The sequence below is a fragment of the Fringilla coelebs genome, assembly GCF_963513975.1.
Source record: "Fringilla coelebs genome assembly, chromosome: 5".
Taxonomy (NCBI): domain Eukaryota; kingdom Metazoa; phylum Chordata; class Aves; order Passeriformes; family Fringillidae; genus Fringilla; species Fringilla coelebs.
Window position 1 is genome coordinate 39,309,748 of NC_140033.1, and position 16,731 is coordinate 39,326,478.

Below are 16,731 nucleotides of genomic sequence, written 5' to 3' on the forward strand. Positions count from 1 at the left end.
TTTTAAATGTATTCAACCTTTAAATGAGAAATAGGCCTGCATCTGTATTCTTGTAATTCAACAATTTTAATCTTTCTTTGACTAGAGTAAATGCATATAGCATTGCATATGCAATAGCATAATTTGTGCTGCTGTTACAGTGCTGGTAACAGACAGCTACAGAAATACAGGAAATATGTCCCGAGGGGAAACCAAGCAAAGCAACTTCTTTGTATATTGTGAAAATGATAATGAAGGAGCCTACCTACTCCTGTCTTGGCCCCATGTGATCCTGTCCCTTGGGAAAGGAAAGCAGTCATGCTTACGTATGCATTCCTGGTATTTTTGGTCAATATCTCTCTTAGTAAAAATATCGCCAAAAGATCTTGTGTATCAACTCGGTTTTTAGACAAAGATGCAACAGTTTTTAAATGCTGAGTTATTGTGGGTTTGTGTTACATTTTCTAGGGCAAAAAAGACCCAAATCAAACATCTCAAAATGTTCCTTCTTTTATGGAGGGGTTGATAAAAACAAGAGATGTCTGTTTTCAGGTTGCTGTTATTTTTGGACAGTCTCATTTTCTCTCTTCTGGCTCCTTGCATGTAATTATGATCCAGTTCTGCTCCCTTTGGAATTTATGGCAGCATTCCCACTGACAGCAGTGGTTTTGAGGTATATTTGGCTCTGGACATTTTAATTCTGATGTCCTGACAAAATTTCAATGCACATAATTATGTTCTGGCAAGCTGAATTCTACCTTTGTTAATTTGAGTTTGCACAGAACCTAGAAATTCTACTAAGTCATGACACCAAGAACTCTGCTCTCATCAAAGAATTTTCTGTGCTCATTGCTCTGGAATTATTGTGCTGAAAGACTGACACATGGAAGAGGGCATTCACTTTTTCCTTAGTGGATGAATGGGGTCCTAACTGCAAGTAATCTTTCACAGAAAGCCATGGAAGCACATTTTCAGATGTCTGTATTCTGTTATGATATGTGCTGCAGAGATACCTGTGGTAGTCACTAATTTAGCAGTCTGGTTTCCCCAAACACACAAAAAATATGCTCTGTGGATGTGTTTATCAATACAATTTTCCTAAAAAAACCCCAACAAACAAGCAAAAAAAACCCCACCAAACTGGAACATGAGACACCTCTGGTCTCCCCATTTGAAAAAATAATCCAAAAAAGGACAAGAAAACCAAATAGTGAAAGTGAGGGTTTTATTTCTGGTGATATGTTCTACCGTTCTCTGTTTAGATTTTTAAACAATGACAGAAAAGAAATTGCTTTTCTAGTTTCAGCAATAAAACTGTTTTTTTCTCTTCAGTGACTAACTGCAAAGTATTGAATAGAGCTGTGGGGAAATTAGGGACTTTATCAATATGAATTGTTCCTTTTCTCCCATCACAAAGATGTTAGACTGCCAGATAAATTTAAAGTGCGAAATTTGCAATGACTGAGGCTGTTATGAATTGCTGTACTATTAGCAACCAGGTAGCAACCATAGTAACTGCCACTCTCTGGTGGCATTTCTTGAATCTAAACAAGAGATTTTTTTTTCCCCTTTTAAATGCATACATACACAAACACCAGGATCAATATATTGTTTTTCTAATCTTTAATATATTGTTTTTCTAATCTTTTTTGCCAAGGCAAGCACTCCCTGGGTCATGTTTTTATATCACGGAGATGCTTACTAAGCTTGAAAGGCTTAAAATAGGGCAGTGAATTTCTTCCAGATGGGCAGAAGCCAACCTGCCCTCCTGAACCCTGAGTAACTATGTGGGAAGTGTCTTGGCATTTCTGGCCATACCTTACTGGTACTTTCAAGGAATGTGATGTATGGCATGTGTTGAGCCAGAACCCTCAGAAAAAAAGCAGTAATATTTATAGTAGTATATTCTGTTATGCTAGCTGACCTGAATTAAGCTGAAAAAACTAGGATTGTAGAAAATCAGGCATTCGAATCATTACTGGATGATATGACCTTTTCAATGTAGTTTATGCTGGTTTTACCATAGCTAGGATTTTTTTGAAGTGTGTTTCTCTCTCTCCATATATATATATATACATATACATATGTGTATATATATTTTTTTTTTTTTTTGTAAATGTAATGTCAGAAATGTGCATGTCACAGAGCTGGTGACACCTGTCCTTGTGACTGACCATCATAGACTGTAATGACACCAGAATTGCTATGCTACAGAGAACTATTTCTGCTAGAGGTGTTGCCTTCTGGTGTCATATGGATACTGTGATAGAAAATAAAATACCTCTGGCTAAATACTTGCTAGTTAGAAATGCAGGTATATGCTAGTAAAATCTGTTATGGTGCATTTATGATTTTATGTAAATAAATATGTTTGTTAACATGATCATTCTCTCCCTGTTATTAGGGGCAAACTTCATAAAACTTGTGCTGATATGCCTGAATGTATATCTTTCAGGCAGTTAAAGAAATCTTTAGCTGTTTGACCCTGTCAGAGCTTTGAAGAAAGAAGCTAGCACTTTTTTAGCTGAGGCTTCTGCAGCTTCTCTTCTGACAGATATGTTTGGGAAGTGTCCCATATTTTCTCATGCCCATATCATTGACTGAAGAAGGATTTTAGTATGTATTCAAAACTCAAAAAATAAAGCAATCCAGAATTTGGCAGCTTTAAGTACAATTATTTTAGAAAGTTCTATTAGTGACTTGTATCAATATACTCTCACAGAACTTCTCCAGTATTTCCAATAGTATTTTGCACACTTTCAACAGAAAAGCATTTTTATTCAGATTCTTGTGATTGAAGTCCTTTGAGTTTTATCTTTCTACAGAAACTGAAGATCTGTGTGTCTGATAATTCATCTGTGTCTGCATGGGTGGGTATGTATGTGTGTTTGAGAGACCTGTAAAAAAGCAGTTGCCTGTATCATAGTGTGTATGCACAAATTTCAAACAGATACTTAATTCCTAGAAGTGTTAAAAGCTAAATGCTGTTAACATATTTATAATACAGTATATAGGGTTTACTAGACTGAATATTATTTTACTGAGGTGCTTGTATTATGTAAAAGGTAAGGTCTGGATACTGTGCAGAGCTATGTACATTTGATGACAATAATACATAGTCTTTTTTGTTGGTTAACAGCATATTATTAAGCTGAACTGTTTTCTGATTGTGTAGACAATGATTATTTGTCTGAAAACAGAGTATGAATGGAGAGCTGCCTTAATTGTATTTGTTATATCTGTTTTTCTTACTACTTCCTTTGGTTCTTTTTAATTTAAGGTTGCCTTTGCCTCCAGGAGCATTCTCAGGTCTTTGGGAAAATGAAGAAACATTTCAGAAGTTATATTTCCAAAAGTTTCCAGTAAGAATTATGAAATCAATTCTTTAAACTTCTGGTAATGCTTCAGAACTGAATGATAATAGATTTAACCTGGGAAACAGTTCATCATAAGTTGTCACAATTTCCATGGAGGTCTTTGATATATGTATATAGAATTAAAACCATTTCAAGATAAATCCTTTTTCACCTATAATTTCAGCTCTTGGTTATCCTTTTTTTTTTTTTTTTTAAGATCTGAAACAGAAGAAGTAAACCATAAGCTTCTGAGCCAAAAAGTAATTTCATGTCATTTAATCTAAGATATAAACCTGCAACCTTACACTACCACAGCTTCAAATACACTCCTCCTGTTGGCATGCAGCCATGCTAACTTCATATCACTCCAAAATGCACACTTGTCCACTGCACATCTGAATACATTGGAGGCTCTTTGCTGCATTAGTTATGTTTCCTTGTCAGATGAACTACCCAAAGACTGGCTTACTTCTTTCCTTGTAGAAATAGGTAGATTGGCCCTATACAAATGCTCAGAATGGAAGATTTGGCTCAATGAAAGTAAATGAGTGAATTGGTCACACAAATTATTTTTTGTGTGCAATTGCATCACAATGACAGTGTATGTTTGGATGCAGCAAAGAGGAGTATCTTTAGGAGGAATTTGATAACTGTCACTACTCACAGAATTTATGGAATGACTAGATTGGAAGAGACCTTAAAGATCATTGAGTCCAACCCATTAAATTGCAGTAATTCTATTTTCCTTGTGTAGATCCAGGCAACATCCTTCTCCAAGCTTTCAGGGATCAAAGTAATCAGAGTTGGGAAAAAGTCAGGGTTTATCTATTTTTTTTCTGTTCTGTGTTAATAGAGACAACAAAACCTTTCTCTAAAGGGAGCTGCACAGGATAATAAGATATAGAAATGATGACAAATATTATGGAATTAAACCTTTCAAAGACCAAAAGAATGTATAATGTGAAACAGGTCTATTTTTTTTTCTGTTTCCTGGTAAATTAATGAATATTCCTAGTACTCTTTCAGAATTTATTTTTATTGTGTTGTATTTAGGGGTATTATGATACCATGGATGCTGGTTATATGGATGAAGATGGCTATCTGTATGTCCTGTCTCGAGCCGATGATGTGATCAATGTTGCCGGACACAGAATTTCTGCAGGTGCCATTGAAGAGGTGAGCATTGCCTGACAGCAAAATAGAAGAGTGAAAGATGAATGAAGCAAGCTGAAACTAAAAATCCCACATTTCATCACATCTCAAAATCTCACACAGAAAGATCTCTCATTTGTTTTCTACTTGTTTTCTTGCATTTCCATTGGTACTTTTAACCAAAATACTTCCTGTTTCGGGTTCTTCCTATTAAGATGATTTCCAGAAAAATAACAAATTTAGTCAATAATGAGCAGTTTGTACCATGGGATTGGTAAAGCAGGCATAATTTGGTATTTGAAGGTGGAGTTAAGGAGCAGTGTGGTAGTGTGGGAAGCATACCTTTTAGTTCAAATAATGTATTTATTTGGGAATGCAGTAGGATAGTGTAGTATCAATGTGACAGGTAGTTTCAGCAACTACTGTAGTTACTTAGGAGTAGAAACTTTTTAGCCTGAACTACAATGATCAATGTTGGCTGATTTTTTTTTTCAGAGATTAATATTCAGTGCTTTTTCTTGGTTGGAAGACTTCAGAGTTTTTTGACAGCTGTTTTGTCTCTTATTGTATGAGGAGTGCTAAATGAACAATGAAAATTTAGGTAAAAAACCCTGCTGTTAAATTGAAAGTCATTAATGTAATACCCATGCAACTCAAAAAAGTTGAAAATAATGAAGTTCATAATAGTGTCTGAATTTTGTATCATTGTTCACTCACCCTTCTGGAGTCGCTGTGATTGATTGCTAGTTACAAATTTCCCTGATGACATATCAATTGCTTATTCAGGGAGTACAGGAGAAGGTGTGTGGGGCGTGAACAAGAGAAAAATACGCTTTTAAGAACTCTGAATTTAACTGTTCACTGAATCAGAAACTAATCTGCAAGTTGTTTTTTGGTTTATCATGTCTGTTAATCTAGTGACTACTTTATTTCGAGGGTTAGAAAACTTAGAGTAGAAGAAATTCTAATTACACAGAAGTGAACAAGTTCACATAAACATTAATCCATGAAGGACTGGTCAGCCAGGGAGCTGAAACAGCTGCTGCCCTGACTTAGGTCTATGGAGATAAAAAGGTGCTTTCAGTCTGCTTAGACCTCTTTCCCTTAGAAGTAGTTTTACATGTTCCCTTACTGAAGCACACCAGGAATCTCACCCCACAAATTACTGCTGTACTACTCATGGGCCTGAAGCTGCTGTAACAAATGATTAATTGAATCACCTCATCTGCTGTATTACCTTTGGATCCATCATACTGAGCTCAGCATCTCTGTTTTTCTCCCTGCTAGTTAGGTCTTACCCCTAGAAACATAATGATGTTTCATGACAGAAACATTCTAGAAGCTTTTCTCTTCACCTTTTGAACAAAGCTAAAAACCAAGAGCGATGTTAATGCATGCACAGCAAATTGCTAGTTAAATGGGAAAGTGTTAAGAAGACCACAATTTTCTCCTCAGTAAGATCAGTAAATACAGAATTAGAGGTCCATTGAATCACCATGTGATTCAATCAACTTGTTGAGCAAGTATGTTATCTACATTTGCATTTTAGCTGCACTACAAGTTTAACTACTTTTTCCTTAGTTCTTTGACTAAGTGTTTTAGCTCTGTTATGTTCCACACAATTTTTTCCTTTGTCTGATGTGTCTGTTAGTACTGTTGGAGCTCCATGCTTACTGCAATGCAGTAGATATTACAGTTTACCTGGCCAATTAGTGAATGGTGGCCATTATGGGAACCTCATCTTGCATGTTGATCCACCCCTCTTCTTTGGTCTGGAAATCTGTGGTGTCCCTTCTTGCCCCTTCCTGAAAAAAAAAAAAAAAAGCTTAATCAAATCTTGTCTGAGACAGTAGACTTGAGAACAGAGGAATTTATAATGAGAAATATCCCTTTCCCTATAATGAGAAAAAACCGTTTCTCCTGATCATGATGTTTCTGTCTGCATTTGTCATCCATCATACTAGGTAAACCATTTCACTTCCTGAAGTTTTTTATTACTTTTAAACAATTTTTAAATATCTAGTGCCATTTCTGTTCTTCTTTTCAGTTGTTTCATGAGGTTTGATACTTTTAAAATTGATATTTGTTAATTACTGATTTCAGTAATTTGAAGTTAGCATTTGAAAAGTCAAAGGTATTGTTGATAGATCTTTGGATAGCCTGAAGAAAAATACTACAATAGCTACACTATTCCAGCTAACCTTAAGACTTAAAAATAAGTGACAGACTAGAAAGAGAAAAGCAAGGTACAACAAAAAATCTGGCAACATTTAAGTCTTCACCTTAGTTGATGCCTGGTAGGTAATTATGATTTTGATGGTAATGCCAGTTTACTGTAGATCTTTTTTCCATGTTCCTGTGGAAACCAGTATTTATTGATTTACTGCAGTTGTAGACTTAATAGTGTACTTTTCCATAATTCATTGTCTTTTCTGTTTTTGTTTTTTTGGGTTTTTTTGGTTATATATGCCTATCAAGTTTCTGTGGCCATGGTCAAGAAGTTAGAGCAGGAAAAAATGGATATTTATAGCAGGAAATGGAGTGCATTACTGAGGCTCTGGCCTGTAAGTGACCAAAGTGCATTAAATTTATGTGGTGCAATGAAAGCCTGTAGGGATTTGGACTTGCATAAGATTAATCCCCATATGATTTGTCAGTGTGGATTCAATGACTCTTGGACAAAGTAAGCTGCACCTGAATTCAAATGCATTGTGTATATTCAGCTTTTTGAAGTAGGCTCTTCTGCTCTTCTAATTCTGGTATAAGCCCAGTGCACTCTTCTGTATTTAGTTTGTGCTCATATTATCTAATTCCTGTGAAAAAAAATCCAGTTTCAAAAGCTGTGCATAAATGGTCATGCTTCTGTACTTCGATAGACCGTGCATCTACTGTCAGGTCAGTGTCTTCCATTTGCCTTTTTTCTGGCATGGGACATGTCTAGGATCATAGTTTGTGAAATGAGTATAGCTTCTGACAAAGTGTGCTAGGAACACATTGAGTGGATTTATTTTGCTAAAAACTACTTGGTGTGTGCTGTACTGACCATGACACCTGGAGTCAGTTTCTCCTTCCTGTTTTGACTGTAAAGCCTAAGGATGGTGGAATCTGTTTTGAGGATGGGTTATCATAGACACTTTGAATTGTTCCTTTCCCCATCAGTTTTATCTTGTATGATAAACAGATCATACAAGAACCTCCCTTTTTAAATTGGAGCAATAGTGTTTCAGCTTTCCATTCTTTCAGGTTTTTTCTTCCTGTCTTCTCTGTACTTTTCCTGTCGTTCACATTCTCACACCATTGTATGAGTAGCCAATGCAAATGTGGTATTCCTACTTAATAAAAACAACCAAAAAGTGTCTTTATTCCTAAAACCTTTGATTTTGGCAACACAGTATGTGAAGTTCAGTTATTAGCAAGTACATAGTCCTCGTATGCACAGATAAATTAACAAGCACAATCACATTATGTGGCTTCTGTGTAGAGTCACGTTAGGTCCTCCTTGTGGTGGGAAATGCTGAAAGCACTGTTGACAGCAAAATGCCCCAAGGTGAGGGGGTAAATTAAAAAGAGCCAGTTGCTTTGGAAGAGGATTCACAACTGCTGGCATCTTAAGGCCAGCTTTGTCCCAGATTTGGTGGCATACATCTTGGTGTATACTGAGATATCTTGGTGGCTGTTTTCCTGGAAGTGAGTACCTCAGCTGGCTAATTGGAAGCTTACATTTTTTAACCTAAAAAAGACTTTGCTATATTTTATCAATGTGATGTTGTGTAAACATGTAGTAGGAAGGAAGCTCTGGTTTAATTTCCTTTTTTGTCTCAGGAAGCTGAGACCTAGTGATTTCAAGAGGGTGAGCTGAGCTGGGCTGACTGCAAGCTAAGGCTAGGCATGTATTTGGCCTTGGTTGAAACTATGCTTTTACAGCAACAAAGAATGAAAAAAAAACGTCAGAGGAAATGAACCAATAGACTTTATAAGTGTGTAGTAGTAGGAGTGCTTCTGTGATTTTGGTCCTCACTCCCTGCATTTAAGTTCCATGTTACTCATAATGTTAGACAAATGTTATTTGTTCCAGCAGAGATCTCACTAACAAAACCAAAGACGTGATACTCTCACAAAGCTGTAAGGAAATGACCTGTGGTTTGTTCAGTATTTCTGTTTTGTGCTGTTAAAGTTTTTATTTCTTCTGTTTGTTTGAAAAGCATGCGTGTGCATATATGAAAATATATACACATGTACATCTTCAACACATGTAATTGGAATCCTAAGGTGTACTGACCTTTTGCTGTCAAAATGTAAGAAAAAGTCTATGTTTTTTGTTCATGCCACGCCATGCCATTGTTTTGCATTGAAATGTTGTCTATTTTTAGTTCAGTTTCATTTTCTTTTCCATCCCTCAGTGTATTCTCTTCCATCCCGCTGTGGCAGACTGTGCTGTGGTGGGCCAGGAGGATCCTTTAAAAGGACATGTTCCATTTGCACTGTGTGTACTGAAACAAGGTGAGAGCTCACTGATAACTGATGTCACTAACACCTGCAAAAGACTCAGAAAAGATAAAGGATTTTACCTTCTTCACTAGGTGTAAAGACACAGGAGAGTAAGATTTTGAAAGAGCTTGTTGAGCGAGTTCGGACCAACATCGGTCCAGTAGCAGCTTTCCAGAAAGGGATGTTTGTGACACAGCTACCAAAAACACGCTCTGGCAAGATCCCACGTTCTGCTCTTTCTGCACTTGTCAGTGGAAAGCCATACAAGGTAAGTTAGAGATGTTTGCTTCAACGAATTAGGCACACATGCACATCCAAAGGCACAACACGGTGGTTTTGATTCTCTTGACTGTTCTGCAACTGGTCCATGACTTCAGGTACTACTTTATGTTTTATTTCTATTGCAGATAATGCAAAAGATTTTCATGTTTCAGAGCTTTACAGATACTTTTTTCCTGATTGCTTTTGAAGTATAAATTTAGAAGAATCTCTGAATGAAATTCTTATCTACTATCACATGCTACTGTATTCTTACTTTTCAGATAACACCAACCATTGAAGATGCTAGTGTGTTTAAACACATTGAAGAATTGCTAAAGAAAAATTAAATGGGATAATACATAATAACAAGCATTTCAATTATTCAAGTATACAAAGAAGCTTTTTTTTTTTTTAATAACACATTTTAAAAACAAATAATGATTTGGGACTAAATGCTTTTACTACAGAAACATTAGTGTGTTCTTTACCATCTTGCCACAGCCACTGACACATAGTAAAGGCTCTGCATGCTGTTAATCTATTCTGGTTATTAAGATGGCTAAGAATTGCAAATAGAATTAATACATTGCTGTAGTCTTAGAGGGAAGGAGTCATTGGATTATCCATATTATATGGTGTCATGTAACCTTACATTTCAATCAGTTATTTTATAATGTGACCAGTAACTTTTGTTTGGCTAAAGTAGTTTACAAAAGGTGAACCCTGAACAGAGGACAGCAAAAAAGGAAATTGATTGTGAAAATTGTTGTGGACATAAAATTGTTCTTACTTGTAAATTGTAAGTTCTTGTCTTTTAGATTTTTTTCTAAAATTAGTTATCTTGATTCCGTTTTCTTTTTTGCCCCCCGAAGTCTTTCTGCCATAAATGAGATTTCTATAAATTTTTTACTCAATAACTTTCTGAAGAGTCTTTTTTTTGTAAAATGATAACTAATTCCTGGTTTTCAAATCTTGATTTGTCACAGTGAAAATCTTGATTGGTCCGCAGTAATATTCATAGTCCCCCATGTATATTAAATAAAGGCAGGCATTTACCCTTTGCATTTTCTGGTAATTTTTTTGTGGTTTGTATCTTTTATGATAAGGACAACCAGCTTTTGCTGCCATAATTAGGCATTTTAGGCTGAGATACATATAACCAGGAAATTTAGCAAATATGGATATTAAGCAGCCCATTCTGGACTTTATAGGCCATTCCAGACAGGTACAGGGTTCTCAACAAGCCAGGGGATGGAGGACATGCTTTTTACATACATTATTTCTCAAACTGCAGGCATTTAATTGAACAATAAATGTAGAAGTCCTTTTAAAAGTAGATGCTCCCAGAAAAGTATAAAGCAGAGAGGTTGCTCAGACTCAGCAGTGCTTACCAGAGAAAGAAACAGTAAGTAATAGACAAATTCAGATGATGATGTTGTATAAGAGAGGTCCCCAAAAGGTTCCAGAAATACTGTTATGTAGTGGTGGATAGAGGTAAGGATGATATCCCTTTAAAGTGATGAAATAAACAACAGTTGGTGTAGGAGCTAAAAGGTAATAGGTTCCACTTAACATGAGCCATACCCTGGTGGTGCCTTGTGCTTGTGACACCTTTGTGGTGTTGGTGAGCTCTACCAGTTACATAAGAACTGAATAAAATGTCCATGTGTTTTTCACTAGGGACTGCAGACAGCTGGGCCAGTCATGTTGAACCAGGTCATACAGTCATGCTAGAACAGCCCAGTTTGAGACTGCACTGTCCTTGTTTCCTGCCAAATCATTGCATAAGGCACTCCCCCCCCTCTCAGCTATAGGCTGCAGTTGAAAATCACAATCTGAACAGGGAATAAAATGTGCACACACTGAGTAAAGGCTAATGGTGCTTTATGGTAGATATGCTAAAAATACAGGTTGGAGATTTAAAAGTGGGAATAATTTTGCTCTTCGGAAATGCCCTTAAACTTCTGTGAAGTACTTTTTATAGATGTGGCAGTTAGTTTAAGATATTATTTTCTTCTGGATGAATTATTCAAGTACAAAGACTTCAACAGGAGGCCCATGCCACATATTGGACTGACTTGCAGAGACCTTTTGCTTTTCACTATGCCACAACTTAGCAACCTGTGCTGAACAGTTACAGAGCAAGTGGGAATTCTTGGGAGTTGTCAGTGGATTGTTTTTTTTTTTTAAATCAGTGAGACACTATAAAAGTCATCACAGAGAAAATGTGGCACAATCACAAGGTGTGTGGCCATTGCTTTTACAATTGAAGGTGAGACATTGGTGTGTATATTTGCTATCATTACCTCAGCTGCAGCCATCATATAATTGCAAGAGCAGGGGAGGGGAACTAATTAGTGCGAGCAGAAACTCTCTACAAGTGATTCTGCAATGATATCGGAGAAGAGAATTAATTTCCTAGATCTTGCATAATTTTCCCAATGATAACTCATGCTTCTACACCAGTTTCTCCATCTGTAAGGACAAGTAAACTGCTTTCTAGTTTGGGTCTCTTCTTTTAAGGAGGTGAAAAAACCCCACAAAATCCCCAGCAACATTGGTAATAGATATTCAGGCATACACTTACCTTTCTGAAGGGCTGTGTGCTTACATTAATATTAGTAAGAAACAATTATCTTTCCTTTGAACTGTTTATTAAGAGCTTCAATAGGCAACATTCTTAAGGTGTCTCCATGACAAAAATATTTGTAATAATTTCTGTTTTCTGAGGAAGCCTGTGCTGTTGGTTTTTTTTAATGTTCTCTTTTTAACAAAAAATCTTGTGGGTTTTTTTTTTTTTTTTTTCTCTCAATTTTGGTAGAAGTGATTTCAGATCAAAACTTGTATTTTAAAAGAGGACAGAGTGTTCAGGTGTGCTCACTCTACTGCCATGCTGGTAATGTGAAGGATTCCAGAAATGTCAAATGTCTCATGCATCAACATTCAGAAAACTTAGAGAAAGAAAGGCACTTCATTGCAGCAATACAGTATGGGGAAAACATTGTTTAATGGCCATTACTTTTGTTTTCCAAAAGAGCCTTTTGTTGAGGAACTGCAATTGCAGAATGCTTTGTCTTAGCCAAGCTCAAGAAAGGGAGAAGGAGTAGTTACCCTTGTATGTGGCTCTGCTGCTGTCCAGCAACCTGGGTATACCATCAAGAAGAACAAGCCCATTTAACAAGTGGTAGGACAGCAGTGATTTTCTTAATTTTGTTTTCAGAGAGAAGCAGCAAGCGGGTAGATTTGAACGGTCATTGAGTTGCTGAATTTGGCTGGAAGAGGCATATGTAGCAGTTATTCTCAGTGTACTGAAAGGGTTGGAGCCAAGTACGCAACATTTCACATAACTGCTGTTTCTAGCTGTAGAGCTTCAGCTTGTGTGAGGGAGACAGGGATGAATTAGGAGGCTTGATATGTTATCCTTAAATCAAAACTGAAGTCACAATAATACTATTTTAAATTCTTCTAGTTTGTTTTCTTCCACTGTGAAATATATAATTTGTGTGTGCTGTACTCCTGGGGCAGGACAACTTCCACACTGGTCATAAAATCTGGCTCATTGTTTTCCCCAGCATGCTTCATTCCCCTTTGCCCCCTAAGTTTTAGTTTTGGCTGCAAAAGGAATTCTGTAAAACAAGAGCTGGTGTTTGAGGGAATGCGTATTCTCATGATATTGCTGCCACTGACAGTGGCAGGGACAGTGTTTGCATTGCTTTACTTTGGGATTTGTGCCTTAAAATAATCCAACAGGAGGCTGAGGGAGGAGAAGAATGTTGCTCAAGTCCAAGGAGCTGTGCGTACAAGAGCCCTGACTTTGTACAGTTGTGTGCTGTACCCCTGCCAGCGCTTTGCAGCCATCAGCAAGATCTGTGCTCCCTCTCGTGGCAGATTCTCACCAGCAACTCCATCCTAACTCATCCCTGTTAGTGCCGAAATGTTCTCATGCTTAGCTGTGAGAAGCATCCGATTTCCAAACTTAATGCTACTATGTACCAAACTTAATAGACTAATGAACACAAATAGCACTGAATTCTCTTTTTTATTGACATTGGGGGAGAAAAATCTTTCACCATCTGATTGACCGAAGTTTGCCAAATAAAAATAGACAAAACAAATGTTTATGTACGTGCAAACATTGCAGATCAAACTGCTAAAAGAAATAACTAAAAGACAGGTCTTGAGCTAAGATCAAGCAGCCGAAAAATAGCAAATAGGTAAATGACTATTAAGTAGGTCTTACTTTGAAACTTCCCATTTAAACAAAGAATAAACAACAATAACACCACCAAATAAAGCCACAGCAGGTAATAGTTGCTCTTCTAAACTTTTATACACTATATATTAATCACTCTGTCTTTCAGTTATTTCCTCTGATAAAACTTACTTTTGTGAAGTCTCAGCAAGGCCATCTTGGCTAAAAGCATAACATTAGACTGGAGCCTGTCTAATGCCCTGTTAGAATGAATAAATGGTGGGGGTTGGCTTCTTTTTTTTCTTTCTTTTTCTTTGCTGAATAATCTGGAAAGAAGAATCTGATTCTATGCAAATATTAGATTTACTTTTCCAATGCTGGCTGGTGTTTGAAGATCCTGGAACGAAAAGGTGGCTCTTGGTAAAGCAAGATTCTTCTTGGTCCACAGGTAACATAGAAGAAAGTTTTTGGTTTTTTTTGTACAAATCATGTTTTATTAAATTGCTTTTTATTTTTTTATAAACAGTTCTTCTGGGTTTATGTGTTTGTTTATAAGAGATGAGCCATCATGGTGCTTCTCTGTAGGTATCTAACATTTCCATTTTGTCTTTAGAGGTCCATTTTGGCTTCAGTTCCAGGTTATGTCATTCTATTATACATCATCAGAGGCAGGTGTTCAGCTTTAAATATTGACAGATTTTTCTCAGTAGGAACATGTTGAAGCTTCTAACTCTGCTAAACATATTAATTTGACTGTTACAATCCAAAAACTGTAAAAATGGAGGAATGGAAAGATACAAACAGTATTATTGACACTGTATTGTCAAATGTTTGCACTGAGACCCCATGTACCATAGATTTCATTTTTAAAAAATCATATTTATATCCATTTACATAAGACTTACACATTTTAAAAGAAATACATACACAGTAAATACGTAAATGTCTAGTATTTTACAATAAAACAGATGTAACAATGTAAAGATGAGTGGCTTCATTTGATAAAAGCTTTGGATGTGCACTACTGTCAAATTTTTGATGACAGAGATGCTGAGAGAAAAGGGGGAGATTGTTTTGTTTTTCTTTTTTGTTTAGTAATTTAGGTATTTTTTATTCACGTTTCAAACTAACCAATACATGAAAGGAACATCATGTCTGTTTGTATGATAAACATTATGTGTTCTCTTCCCTATTAACCTGTTCTTGCAGAGTTTTAATGCTCTTTTCCTAAGTAGTGGTAGTGCACTTCAGGTAAAGTAGAAGAAAGAGATGACATCTAAGGAAAAAAAAACAAACATTAATTAGTAAGATTTTATGATTCTAATTCAGTCCAAAGTGCAATGACAACAGAAAATATAGCACTAAGTAAGTAGTTTAGTAATTAAGTTACTAAAATATGGATTTGGAGTATTCGTGGGAGGCATGGGTTTGTTTAATTTTAGATCTGCGACATACAATTACTAATAATTAATTTTAATTTTCTACTAATTCTTCTCAGCCAACACAGACTGCTGCTAATGTTTATTTTACAGTTGTTTTCCTGCTCTTTTGGTGCAGCACTGGGGTTAGTTTCCTGCGTTTGGAGACCTTTGCTTGTCTGGCACAATGCAAAACACATTTTCAGTGTACAGACATTGCTGATGTGCTTCATGGTTCTTCTTCCTAGTTCTCTGCAGCTTGACAGCATTTACCTTTTTCACCCTGATGGTTTTTTTTTGCTATGGACTAGCTGCTTCCAGCTATCATTCACATCTTTTTGGAACACTGCTTCCATTTGTCTTTACAAATCCTCTTTCAAAGCCTTCATTGGTAAAGTATGTAACTGATTTTGCCAAATCTCCCTTTAGTATTTCATTAGAATAAAAGTTGATGTAATATGTTCTATTGCTCCAGCCTGTGGCAAGAAATCTGTGCTGAAGGACCCTTCTGACTTGGCAATGACAAGTGTTTTAGAAGTTAAAAGTGTTGCAAAAGCTTGGATAATGTTAGTGCCAAATCTACTGCCTGTGTAAAGACATTGCAGCTGCTCAGCTGGGCCACCACAGCAGAAAGCTTGATGGGTCCCGTGTGCTCTGTAGTACATTTCTTTGCAACATTAAACGGCCAGTACCAGCAGCCTTAATTGTTCTTAAATTTCTGATACCAAGTGCAGTAAAACAGGCCTGTGCAGAGTAAGCTCATATCAGTGTTCTGAGAATGTCTGCAGATGATTTCTGGCAGCTCATCGTGGTTTCAACAAATATTCAAAAAACACCACCTGCAATGCAGTTTGAAAGCATGTGAACGGGATACAGATTCTGTGAAGATACACTGTAAAGACACAGGAAAGTTGTACCAAACTGATGTTGGCATAAACTGTTTTGACAAGCCGTTGACAGTCTCTGTAAGAGAATGTCTTTCATAAGAGTAGCAGAGTGCAAGAATCTGCAGCCTGCTGTAATCACAGGCTTTCTACATTTGTTCCATGTGCAGTCTATATTTGCTGCTTTCTTTTAGGCCTGCTCTTTCTAGGCATGTTCTCCTTTACTATATGGAAAACTCCCTTATACGTTGCTATTTTGTGGCAGCTCGTCCAGCTATCCCTCCCCTGTTGCCCTTCAATCTGATATCTCCCTCTATGGGCAGTTTCTGTTTATGCGTTCATTCTTGAGCTGCAGGCAATTTGTTTAAATTTTCAAGTTTGGTATAATAGTGAAGGAAATATTTTCCCTACATGGTTGTTTTTTGGGGGGAGGGGGAGGAATGGGATGTTGTTTTCATTTTCAATATAATGTACTGGAATCCAAAATTACTTGAACTTGCTTTTTGGTTTATTACCTGCATGGCATTTTATAGTTGCCCTTGCAGTAAGTGCATATACTAAAGTTCTAGTTCACAGCATCTTGTTCCTTCTCTAAAAGGAGTATATGGTGAGAAGAGAAATAGTAATATATTATTGTCAGTTAACCTCATATATTAGCCTTTACTATGTAGATGCAAATTTGATATCCTTATAGACCACTCAAGCCTTTAAGATTAGGATGTCATTGGTAGACTAGTGGACAAGCAGCAAGTACTGATGTGATACATACCACTGATACTTGGAGCACTACTAATACTCCAATAGAAATGGAAGTTAACTTGTATAGCTTTTATAACTTTATATACACAACTTTTTGCTCAAAATATATACCTTCCATACATATATAGTGCTAAGAAAGTCTGCTACTACTTTTTAATATAGTGGAAATAAATGGTTTGGGTAATCTTAATTTTTTTTAGTGTATCAGTTTTTCATTTCTGCTTCTATTGCACTCTTCAAGC

The 16,731-nt window shown here is 36.5% G+C and overlaps 1 protein-coding gene across 1 annotated transcript in view; it reads left to right on the forward strand.

Moving 5' to 3' along the window:
* ACSS3 (acyl-CoA synthetase short chain family member 3) overlaps nucleotides 1-9,583 on the forward strand; it is a gene marked incomplete at both ends in the record, with an annotated part of 64,815 nt that extends 55,232 nt beyond the window's left edge. Inside the window, 5 exons of the mRNA XM_084205938.1 lie at nucleotides 3,260-3,341; nucleotides 4,389-4,511; nucleotides 8,888-8,987; nucleotides 9,068-9,243; nucleotides 9,518-9,583. Of these exons, the coding sequence (XP_084062064.1) occupies nucleotides 3,260-3,341; nucleotides 4,389-4,511; nucleotides 8,888-8,987; nucleotides 9,068-9,243; nucleotides 9,518-9,583 (547 nt within the window). The remainder of the gene's footprint in view (nucleotides 1-3,259; nucleotides 3,342-4,388; nucleotides 4,512-8,887; nucleotides 8,988-9,067; nucleotides 9,244-9,517) is intronic.
* Nucleotides 9,584-16,731: the final 7,148 nt, after the last annotated feature.